Here is a 12750-nt window from a genome sequence, read left to right on the forward strand (position 1 = left end):
GCTTTTGCTTCCTGAGGAGCGACTCAGCTAGTCCTCCCACTAAAACACAGTCTTTAGGAAACAAGGAAACAAAACTGAGCCACTCGCACTGTCCCAGGCAGTAGGAGGGGAGCCCTTTGGCCTTTGCCCAGCACAGCAGCCTTGGCCTCTCCTTGTAGCAAGCTTCTTGCTCACATCTTGCTTCTTCCTCCCTCCCTTCCAGTCTAGGAGCTTTAAAAAAGCTCCTAGCAGAACACTCCCTAGCTGTGGGTCATTTGGATAGGCAAACTATCTCAAAAGGTTTGCCTGTTTCCTCTTACAGGGACAGACTGCACTGTTACACTGCCCATTTTTCCACACTGGATAGTGCACAGTACTGTAGTACAAAAAAACTCAGTTTTACTCCAAAGCTATTTGGAATTTCAGAAGTACACTTTTTTCATAACCCCTTTTTGGTTCTTATTTTCAGATACTACTCGGAGCAGGCGAGAGAACGAAGTAGCTGGCCGTGATTACCACTTTATTTCAAGGCAGGCATTTGAGACTGACATAGCTGCAGGGAAATTTATTGAATATGGAGAATTTGAGAAGAATCTTTATGGTACCAGCATAGATTCTGTGCGACAAGTAATCAACTCTAGCAAGATATGCCTTTTAAATCTTCATACCCAGGTACAGTAAGAGCTGTTATTGCACATTGTTGGGTTTTTTGACCGGTGTTGTAAAAACTGAAAATATAAAAGTGCTGTGAAGGCATATGAAGAAACTATATTTGGTACAAGTAATTCTGCACTGGTGACCTGTGTGAAATGAACTCAATTTATTAGCCCATGTATGTTCAGTCTTTTTAGACTGTGGGGGGAGTAGGCCCTTCTAAACAAGGTATTTGGTAAGCAGGAAACTGAACTGATATCCACAGCCTGATCTGTGGACAGGGGAGCTTCAGTCTCCAGACCACTGCCCTTCTTGCCCTTTTTCTCAGAGTTCTGTTACTCTCTGGACTCTAAAGTAGTTTAGGGCTATACTTCACAACCTCAGCTCTGTGTTGTAAGGTAGTGCCTAGGCAGTTCCTACTTGGCAGAGCTACAGAAGGATTAAATGCACAAATGTTCTTTTTTTTAACTTTATATATAAACATCCAACTTACCAAGTCACCAATTTTATATTTAAAATGCATCCAATCCCCTAAAATATACATAAAGGCAAATGTCTATCTTTCATTGCTTGTGCTCCCTTAAGAACTTTAGTGACAGGGAACTCGCATTTAGCGCTCTTAATTTGGTTCCTGAAAAACAGAATGTTAAGCGAAATGAGCATCAAGTGAAACTGAAAATATTTGACGATACAAGATAGTAACCACAAGTTTTTTTAATGATCCAAGATGGTAACTGCAAGCATTATAACGAAATTCGTTGAGTGCTAAGTGAAATCGGGCATAAATTTAAAATGAGTGACATAGCAAAATAGAGCTAAGTGAAACAGTGTTAAGAGGGGGTTGCCTGTACTGGTAACTTGTTAGCCTGTGATACCTTAAAATTGTAGTGCATACTGGAGAAAATGGTGCATCAACAAACCCCATGTTATATAATGCGCCTTTCTGCCACAGTCCAGTGGAGGGTCATGAGTCAGAACTACATTGCTGTCATCATAAAAGATAGGATTCGCTAGTCATGGACCAGAACCTCTTTGTGTTAGGTACTGTACAAACATGATGACCCTTGCCCCAAAGAGTTTGCAGATGAAGACTAGGGATCTACGGAATGATTGAATAACTCAAGGAAGGGAAAATAATTTTAAATGACAGAGAATTTTGATTAGAAAAGTAGCTCTCTCTTTTGGCTGGTAATACTGGTTGCTGTAAGTAATGTATATTTTTTTCAGTCTTTTTAATATTGTTAGAGTAGACAGAACTAGTAATTATTAAATAGCATGAAGAGTTGCACTCTTTTATTTAACAATTTTGGACAAAAGCAAAAAGATATGTCAGTTAATTTTATTCATACAATTTTGTTATTATGTCAGTGTTATTTCACACAGTTACTCAGTATTTGTTAAATGTGTGTCTTAAATTGTTGTTCCTTGAACTAATTAAATATGAACAAAGAAAAATCACAACTGTGTAAATTACTAAACAATAATTGTTTCTGATGTTTCTTGTTTTAAAAACATAAACATGTGAAGAGCTTTTATATCTGCTTTAACTGTTTAAAAGGTCATCATTTATGTTTAGCATCAGTCCCAAAATGTGTGTGTGTGTGTGTGCGTGCGTGTGTGTGCACACACCATTCCACAGAAATGTAAGAGATGGGAAGAACTCAAAACAAGTAACAAAGGTTTATAAAGTCAACTTCATAATATCTTATGAGCCTGGTAAGTAATCTCACTTTGCAGATTAAGAAACTAAGTCACAGAAGCAGAAGCCTTTTGAGCGCCAGTAGTAGAATCCATTTCTCCTGACTCGGTGTCCTTTGCTCTTTCCATATAACTATGCAAAATGAATGTTTGATATGTTGCTAATGAACCTGTTTTGCCTTGGAAATAGCATATAACTTTAAACAGAAAAAAAGTTAGTCATCGTTATTTAAGTATGAATTTTTTAAGTACATGATAGAACACACCTTACAACTGAGAACTAAATGTGGAAAAACTGCATATGTAGCTTCAGGTTATTTTTTTGTATTAAAGACCTGAAAAAATGTAAATTTCAGTCAGTCTATTGACATGTTTCAGTTCTGCCAAATTTATTTTGGTCAGGACTGTTCTTATCTTGCTAGAAGGAACCATACTTGAACAAGAATAAATATTGGAGTTCCCTAAGGGTGAAAATACCCATCACATAAGAAATGGTAAAGTCAGTGATAATTAGGGGCATCATGTTACCAAGCAAGAATGCGGCTATTAGTGAATGCCACAGATAAAAATAAATTCTCAAAATTCATAGCCAGGTATATTAGCAGTAGAATTATATTAACATTTGATAATATTATATGAACTAGGTGTCATTGCCTACTTTTCCTTTAGAAACTTAGTTAATAGTATTTATTTTTAAATAATAAACAGCACAAATGTGTTTTTCCTTCAGTCATTGAAGACCCTACGCAATTCTGACTTGAAGCCATATATTATCTTTATTGCGCCACCTTCACAAGAGCGGCTACGTGCATTATTGGCCAAAGAGGGTAAAAATCCTAAGGTAATGAACAGTAGTAATTTAAATATTTATTACAAAGCAGTTTGGGGCTTTGTTGGCAAGTGTGGAGCTCAGTTTCTTAGCACAACTTCAAAAGAATTCAGCATAAAACTATTGCTTGTCATTATCTAAAACATGCATGAAATTTTGTGGTAACCAAGAGAATTATATTGTAAATATCTGTTGCAGTGGAAAGGTTAGACTTACTGAGATAAGCAGTAAGGTCAAAGGTCCACTTGAGCCTGTAGGCTCTTTGAGCTAGTTTTGTTAAGGCACATCAGTTTCTGTAGCCAACAGCGCAGAAGGTTAGCATTGGTTCAGGCTGCCTTTGATTCCCCAGTCTGAATTACCCGGTTCCCATCAACAGCTGGGTCAGTTGGAGGTGGTCTTTATCATCAGTCCAGAGCAGAGCTTGGATATGCACTTCGTGAAGCCACGATGAGATATGCTAACCACTCTGCCAACACACTTCTCAGTAAGACCGTGCTGTCTAGGAACTCCTCGTTGACTACATGTCTGAGGGTGAAGTTACACATCACACTTGGACCATACTAAGAACCCTTAAAACAGGAGCCTCCACTCACCGAAGCTTGTTAACTTGTGCTGAGTGCCCTCTGAGCATCTCAGTTATGCCACTTCAGGCAAGGACTAACTCTGGGCCATGCTACCTAATTCATGTTAGGGTAACTTCAGTCTGCTCCATGGAGATAAAATAAGCAATCTACAGTCCTCCAGCATCTAAGGATGCACTGCTCCCAGTCTCCCCCTACCCCCAGAGCAGGAATAGGGCCTAGTGGCCTGGCTCTAGCCATGCCTCTGCTTTCCAGCCATCTAGTGGCAAGTCAGAGCTGTGCAGGTAAGAAAAAGTATTAACCCCTAATGTGCAACTGCTCACAGCAATTTCTAGCTTCAACACTGCTTAACATTCCACAGATTTAGTATGATTCAAGAGTAATCTGTACCTCCGTACTTACGTGGGACACAGAATCCAAGTGGCCAGCTTAATATTTCTACAGCTGGTATATCTTTTTCTGTCATTTTCTTTGAGTAACAGAAATGTAAATCAAAACAAGAAATTAAGTATTGTACTATCTCATTCTCTGCCCACTGTTCTGCATCACTTGATGGCATCAAGTAGCTGCCAGTGACTTTCTTTGTGGCCTAAACTTCTGCCTTTTACCCTGGGTTCAGTTCCTGTTTTAGCTCTTTCATCCTTCCAGGCAAAGGGGTCATGCTTTTAGGTCTTTAACTCCAAAGCTGTAGGTGAACTACCATTTAAAAATATTTGGAAATGTGGTAAGCAGGCTTTAGCTACAGCTTTTGTGCTCAAAATAAAAAATAAGCAAAGCAATAGAAGCAGAAATTCAAATTTGACCATAGCTAATAAAGGGCAGGTATTGATTGATACTTCAGTTCTAACCAGTTGTCTTTCCTTCTCTTTCCTCTGTCTCTTTTTTGCAAATCTTAGGCTCCAATTTTTTTATGATTTTTTTTATGACTGTATATACCCCAAATATGCTTCAAAATGCCACGTTATATTTGAATTGCAGAAGTAACTTAGTGAACAGACAGATAGGATGCTATTTTTGCAACATTCATACATTTGAAAGCATCTGTAGCTTGTGGTAAGACAAATATACTTTCCTTTGGATCTTTGTTTCAGTAACTTTACTACTACATACCACATCAGCCATTGAAAAGACATTCTAGTCCATTCAGTCTGGACGCAACCTACAGTAGAAAATGCTAGTGCATGCCACTGCACAAAGGGATCAGTATGTGGTACACCAGTTGCATAACAACATGACATTCCTGAATGAAAATTAGGGAGCAAACTGTGGCTAAGCCAAGGCTTAGTATTTTATAGGCAGTCTATTGTTTTTTGAAATCTGATGTCAAATTCAGATTATCATAGGACTGCCTCAGTTATTTATTTTAATACCTCTTTTTGTTTAATTTTAAACAATAAAAGTTACACAAAATATAAAGGCAATAAATAGTTTCAGTTATAAGTATTTGGGGAAGTTGCAAACACAGTCTCTGTGTTAAATGTTTGACCCTGAGTGGAAAGAATTCTGTCTTACTTAAACAATCATTCTCCTCTTCACAATCCAGACTGGTTTGCTTTGTGATTGGACTCTGTCTAGTGGACATTTCAGGACAAAGTTAGTGAAAGAGCTCATCTGAGCAACATGAATTGTAGTAGAGCTGAATGCAAGTCACACATTGTGGAACAATGAGCAAATTTACAAGAAGAGCATTTATTCTGGAATATAGTGGCAATGAAAGGAACTTAAGAACCGTGATGAATAACCAGTGGACCAAGAGCATAAGCATCTGTAAACATGTCTGAAGTGAATATAAGCATAAGCATTTTTCCACATAAGTAGAAAAATGCCAAGTAGGATGATTATATCAGCTCTTTATACAGAAATAGTAGAACCATTATTAAACCACTGTGATCAGTTCTGGTGTCCACACTTCAAAAAGGATGTTGAAAAGTTGGAAAGCGTTAAGACAGGAGAATTAACAGCTGAAGATCTGGAGGCTTATCAGAGAGTGGCCAAAACTCAAACTCTTAAGTATTTTATCCAAGAGAAGGTTAAAAAAGAAGTGGCTTGATAATGTAGTATGAGTACATACATGCGGAAGTGCTTTCTGATGATAGATAGCTCTTTAATCAGCAGAAAAAGGCTTGTTCTGGATTTTCCATTCCTTGTAATCTTTAAGTCAAAACTGTGTTCTTAAGAGATCTTAAGCTAAAGTAGAGGTATGAATTCAATGCAGGAATTAGTGGATATGGTTCTGTTGTCCAGGTTCTACAGGAGGCCAGACCAGGTCATACTGTAATCTATAAAAGACCCTTTTGACACCCTGTAAAAGAGATTGGTGTGATATTTTTAGTCAGATTTTAATAGGAGTAGAAAAAGGAGAGATTAGCCCAAAAAAGGCTTTTGATTTGAAATGTCTTACAGATCTGTTTCTCTAGGCTCTTCCTCTCCATTCAGTCTTTATTCTATTGTTGTTTCCTTTTCCTTGGTCCAAGGCGTCCTCTGAGTAGTGATAATACACTTATTTCATATTGGTACAAGATTTTCGAAAGTTTGTGTATCTAGTTGAACACATGTGTACAAGAGCTGCATATAGGCATATAACAGTCTGGCCCTCTGTTTCAAAGGTGTATGAAGAAGATGCTTTTGGATTTCTCACAGTTTAAACACAAAGGAGTCTATTACAGAGATAAGGGGGTAAATGTTTCACTTGGCACCTAAATACCATTCAGAAAGTACCCTGATGAAAGTTTGCGCCAGGTACCTTCAGGGATATTTGTTTAAATAATGGATATGTTTTCAATGTATGTTTTTCAGAATTAAGAAAGAGGAAATTACTTGACCTTCCATGGGAAGTTTTTATGTTCCAGCAGGGTTTCAAAATGGTTGCATAAGACCTCAACAGATCCATATCGGGCTGTTTCACCAAGCCAGAAGTTAGCTCTCTACAATAGAATAAAACCTGGAGACTTGATGGGGGAATCTGAAAGCTAAGAGAAAAGCTTTCCAAGCAATTTAAGGACATAGATTTCATAGACATTAGGGCTGGAAGGGACCTCACGAGATCATCGGGTCCAGCCCCCACCCAAGGGACAGGAAGTCAGCTGGGGTCAGATCACCCCAGCAAGATAAGCATCCAAGGAGGTTGCCCCCTCCCCTCCTTTGTGCTCCATGTGTCATGGGGCTTTTAAGTCTCTGCCAGGGGTGCTGGCTGCAGCCCAGGCTGGGGAAAGGGGCTGAGCTGTGCCAATGCTTCTGCTGCTTGGCACACCCTGTGATGGCATAGTAGACATGGGTGAGAGCTGCCAGGGCTTCATCAAGACTATGTGAGCCTTTGGTCCTCTCTGAACGTGACCCTAATGAAGAAGCACATCAGGCAGCATTACCAGCCCGGAATGCCTGACGGATGGACTTTTTTGGGACAGAGGCTATGTAGCAGCTTCTTGTCAGCTCAGCTGGTTTCAACCACCAAGCTACCAACAGGAAGCCTGGGATGGCCCTGCAAAACGCTGCTAGCATAGCAATGTGTATTGTAAAGCTAATTCAGTTTGGTTCTTCACTTTTAATGTTAGTGAATAATTTTCAGCTAGACTATACTAGAAGCACTTTGCCAGTATAATTACGCACGTAATACTGTATGGCAAAGCAATCCCATTATGAATACATCTACCAACAAGAGTCTTGCCAGTATAACTGTATCATACCAGGGGCTTTTGCTAGCTAAGCTACACCAGTCCAAGGGTGACTCATTTCACCTGTGATCAACCAAACCAGCAAACATACGCGGATTTTAAAATGGTTTGTTCTCATTTACTTTCCCTCATAATTAATCTTGTTTCCCACTGTTCTTGCTTTTTTTTAATTGGCAAATATTGCATATGCACTAATAAGTTGAGCTGCTAGTCTGCTTGATGTTGCAGGCTAAGCCCATTGAGGGTAAGAGCTTGCTTAGGCGCTACAGAAAGTAATGTAGGAAGGATTCACTGCACAGCACTCTTCCATTGACCCAGTCTGGTATGAGGTACTGAACGTGACCCTTGAAGTATTAGAAATGTTAATGCTAGAAAATGTTTTTGCCAGATTCAGATTGATATTATTATATTTTCTCTCTCTTTCTCAGTTCCCACTGCCATTTCAGTTGGATCTGGCATTCATCGTACTCTTCCCGAGCAGTTATGCAGGGCTGATAATTTTCAGTGTCAAATAAAATAATTACGTGCTTAGTTTTTTGTCACAGTAATTTAAAAAGCATTTGGGATGGATGTGGGTATATTGCTGGTGGTGGGAAAGTGAGAATATTTTTTGGTTACAAATTATTTCCACCTTTAATGGCCCAGTTGGGGATTACATAACAGGATTTTTTTTTTTGGTTTGACAGAAGTTCCCACTTTCCTCCTTCCCCCAGGATATACTTGGGGTAGTGGGGGGTTTTTTTTGTTTGTTTGTTTGTTTTTTTACTAAAGCCCGGCAAAGTTCAGGCTTAATCTGCAAAACTCTTGGGCCTATTTAAAATTCCCAGTTACTAAGTATTGTAGTGAAATAAGTATTTGCGCTCTCATGCAATCTTTCTGGCTCTGCTACCTCCGCTTCCACCGTCTTGAAAGTGTCTTTTCCATTTTCCCTGCAATATGTATTCAGTGTTGAGATGATTCTTTCAGTTTGCCTTGTGTGGCTTTTACCTTGTTTCTCATTACAGTTGTCTGGTCCATTCCCTAGACATTTTCAGGGGGGTATATTTTAAGTGACAACTGTTATCTTAAACTATGGTGTAATACTTGTTGCATGTGTTGTGTTACACCTGTAAAGTTGTGGGTTTTTTCTTTCTGTAACTAAGTTCACATCTGCATATAAACAAAGTCATTGTGACAGTATTTCAATATCACTTGTTCTTCTTGTTGAAAGGTGGTGGACTTAGGAGCTTGTCATTGTTGCCCTTACTTCAGATGAAATACTTTCACGCTCACTTCCTTCAGAGGCAGTCGCATGCTGAACAGTACATTGCAGTGTTCATTCCATCTTTTTCTTTGCATTCTCTACAGATAGTTTTACTCAAAACTGCATCAGTTTAATGAGGCGATAAGACTTAGTGTGACCAGCAGCTTTCCCTCTAAGCTGCGCAGCCGCACAGGCACTCCTGACAGCGCAGCATGAGCGTGCCTACGTGGCCGCTCACGCCACACAGCTTAGAGGGAATGCTGGTGACCAGTGGGGCTTCCTGACCAGTTGCTACTAAAGACTTCAGAGTCTTTTTAAAGCACATACTACAAACATCCTTACATGTAAGCAGCTCTCAAAACATGCAGCAATATCTGTTACCTTTCTTCCCTTTTAGTGGCAGTTTGAATCGTATATTATAGTTGCACATTTCTGTATTTTTCTCAGCCTTTTGTGTATGGAATTTGATTTTTCTAGCAGTTTGCAAGTCAGATTTGCCAATGTAATGGAGATCTGTATGGGAAATATAAGAATTTTTTTATGCAAGTCCTTTTGTGCTTTCTTCAGTGACTCTAGATGGAGGTGTGTGATATGTTCGTATGTTTGCAGTACTTCAATTTCGCTTGCATTCTCATTACAGCCAGAAGAACTGCGAGAGATCATAGAGAAGACCAGAGAGATGGAGCAGAACAATGGACACTACCTTGACACAGCAGTTGTGAATTCTGATCTGGACAAGGCATATCAGGAGCTACTTCGACTAATAAACAAACTCGATACAGAGCCTCAGTGGGTGCCATCCACCTGGTTACGATGAAAATGAACAATTCCAAGGGAGGAGTGAATTTCTCTCTGGCAATCTGTCAGAGTGAGATTGTGCAGATTGTAATATTAGATGGCAGTGTGAGCTCTAGACCTCTGTGGTTCCACCCCTTGATAGTGTATTTGTGAAGAAACATCCATTAGGCAGCTTGTGAATAGAAAGATTAACTGAGTGTTTGAGTTTTCTTCTCCTCTTTGGACTAAAAGCGGAAACTGAAAACAAGCCAGTAAAGTTTCTAGACCTTAAGATATCCTTTCTATAAGCTGCTTTAGACATCATAAATGCACCTATCTTCTACCTAAAAATCACCTTAAAGAGACTTTAAATGTGTATATATTCAGTCCATATGGTCAGTTATAAATATTGTTATTTAACACTTAAGTTAATTATCTTGTGGAACACGATGCAAGTTTGAGCATATACCTTTTGGGTAGAGGAATAATATACACAAGAAACTATGGTTGTATTAATTAGGAAAATCTTCCCTTAAAGAAATAAAGGTGCCACTTGGGTCTGGAGCCGCCCTGTTAGGCTTGAATTTTTTTAAACGAAAAATGACATTCCACTTTCTAATAGCACTGTACTTTGATAAATGTGTATAATGTAAATATTTCACCTTCTTTGGTCTTTTTAGTCAAACTTTGTAAATCACACTTGACTGCACATTAACTTTAGGTCCAATGAAAATATACTGATCTTTTTAGATGTGATATTTTTATGGAATTTTTTTCTTTAAAGCATATCAATTGATTGGAGGAACTTTCTTCCCCACAGATCTGTAGAGCTATTTAGAAGGCAGAGGTTATATTTTTATGAAAAAATAATCATTGTTATAAAACACGCTGATTTATTTTTTTTTCTTTTTTTAATTCTTCCTCAATGTAAACAGTTCTCAAGTTTCTAACAAAAAGGTTACTGACTAAATAGGCTGATGTGATGAACATTGGAAGATTGTCTTCTATTTTTGTATGGACATGGTGGCTCCTTACAGATGTGGGGGAAAAAAAATATATTTTCAGCTCGGTGTACCGCACAGTGCATGCCCAGAAGAGGCATTTATGTTAGTTTGACCAGCTCGCCTGTCTATATAGATCAGGCACATCAGCAGAACTTTTTGGCACTTGAACCAGCTTCAGATAAAAGAACCAAAAAGCCCAAATGAAACTCCTGATCCATACAGATGCTGGGGAACTAGATTAAACTAGTGCACTTCCTCTTCCAGTAAAGTGTTGTTGGCTTTTATTAGGCGGGGGGGCCCACATCTGTCAGTGGCTGGTATGTTTTGTTGACTGTTGATTACTAACTGGAATTTAAATTTGCTGAATGTAGCTACTGTGTAAAGTAAACCAGTAATTAATTGACCAGTAAGTTACTGTTTTGCATTTGCTCAGTATTGCAGTAAAACTGAGTGTAAAGCACTGGCAACTGACTTAGAAGTCGCACAGAAGGGGAATTTTTAAAAAACTGCTGAAAAAAGGAAGGGAGAGAAAGAACTCAAGGAACAAAAATGTAATATAAGGTCTACGTTCTACCATATTCTGCCAACTAAGATCAGAACGTTCCTACATCCTGAAAGAATTTTCTGACCTGTGAAGATTTAAGGGCTGCAGCTGTCACATCTGTAGCAGTGCTGTTTTAAATAGTGAAACTAAAGAGTAAGTATCTTGTTTTTGCTTTTGGATCACGTGAACGAACTTGAATGTGTTTTTTTTTTTTTTTTCCCCCCATTTTAGGCATAGCATTTCCTTGTTCCTTCAGTTAAACACTGGAATCACATCAATAGGTAGCTGAATTCAACTTAACATTGAGGAACAAAGTTAGCTGTTTTTTGACATCGTATTGTGTATACTTTTATTAACAAATTTTAATTGAATATATTCAGGCAAAACCCTTGCCTTTTTATGTTCGCAGTTGAATGAAGAGCTCTAGGGTGCATAGTGAGCAAGTTAATGTGAAAAAGTTGTTTCAAGTAACTTTCATAGTTAGTGGACTAACATTCTGTAGTGAACAAATACACTGCATTTTATCTTCACTGGCTAGAGACCCCTAGCAAGTTGACTGCCTTAGAGAAGTTATGTGCTGTTTAATAGGATTCTAGAGTTGGGTTAAGAGAATAGTCTGTAGACAGGCAGCAAAAGGAAACTTTAAATGATACTGACATAAACTTCCTGTCATATTAGAGCTGTATTCAGTGTAACGGTGACTGCCTTGATGCAATATTGCATGCAGCATTGTAGCCATGTTGTCATACTGCTAATGTTTATGAGGGCTGGTGCATTTTTCTTCCTTTTGGACTAATAAGCGCTTTATTTTCTCTCTCATGTTCCCCTGAATTTTGTGAGATGAAAACTTTATTAGATAAACAAGTTTCTCATATATAGATTTACACTTTGTTGCCAGATGTTCAACTGTACCCACTCTTCATTTTTGTGTGTGCTCTTGTAGTTCACAATGAGATCAATTTATGGAAGTCAGAAGTTGGTAGGTCATAGTACCTAATACTGGCTTGGTCTCCAGTTGTGGGTAGGCTTAGGCAATGCTCAGAAGTAAAACAGGCTCTGCATTTTCCACCAGTTTTAGGGCTGGACCTTGAATTGCTTTGAAATGGAGTAAGAAAGCACTTTCTACCATTTTATCATGAAGGAAAAATGTATTAATTCCCTTTGGAGTTAAAGACAGTGGAACACTTCAACTTTATCATAAGCTTGAAAGGGGAAGGTATTTTTTTTACCAATCTGGACTTACTGAAAAACGCATTTTGTTAGCTGAACTGAACAAAAGTATTAAGGAGTATGAATGTAATTGTGGCTTTTTAAAATAAGATGGGGACTTCACGCCTTAAAAATTAAGGTATCACTTAACTGTGGTTAGCCCCATGTTGTACTTTTATACATGTACCTGCACTCTGTATTTTCAGACATCATGAACTGCACACTGATGTAAAAAATGTAAAATATTTCTAGATTTAAAATAAATCACTGTACAATTTTATCTGATGCAGCTATACTCAAAGTTGTTTTTTTCTGTATTAGCAAGTACTTAAGCAAAGACTGCTTTGGGTGTTGTTGTGAATACTGTTACTTCAGCATTTCAGTTGGTTCAACAGTGTCACTTATCTGTGCCCAAAAAAAGCAGTGCTGGGGAGGGGAGGGGAGTGAAGTGTCCTTTGGGCATCCAAGTAGATAAAAGTATCAGCTGCTTCTGCAGCAACTCATTAGAAAACATTTGACAGGGAAGATCCCAAATTAATGGATGAGCTTAGTCTGCTCTTG

At 38.5% G+C, this 12750-nt stretch overlaps 1 protein-coding gene across 4 annotated transcripts in view; it reads left to right on the top strand.

Annotated features, from left to right (window-relative positions):
* The window catches only part of PALS1 (protein associated with LIN7 1, MAGUK p55 family member), a 95575-nt gene extending 84906 nt beyond the window's left edge, over window positions 1-10669 (top strand). For all 4 annotated transcript variants that reach the window (XM_090033180.1, XM_090033182.1, XM_090033183.1 and 1 more), the window contains 3 exons: window positions 449-651; window positions 3062-3172; window positions 9296-10669. In XM_090033180.1, the coding sequence (XP_089889306.1) occupies window positions 449-651; window positions 3062-3172; window positions 9296-9472 (491 nt within the window). In that variant the 3' untranslated portion in view covers window positions 9473-10669. The remainder of the gene's footprint in view (window positions 1-448; window positions 652-3061; window positions 3173-9295) is intronic.
* Window positions 10670-12750: the final 2081 nt, after the last annotated feature.

The sequence above is a fragment of the Crocodylus siamensis genome, chromosome 2 (genome assembly GCF_052110815.1).
Source record: "Crocodylus siamensis isolate JL-2025a chromosome 2, ASM5211081v1, whole genome shotgun sequence".
Lineage (NCBI taxonomy): Eukaryota > Metazoa > Chordata > Crocodylia > Crocodylidae > Crocodylus > Crocodylus siamensis.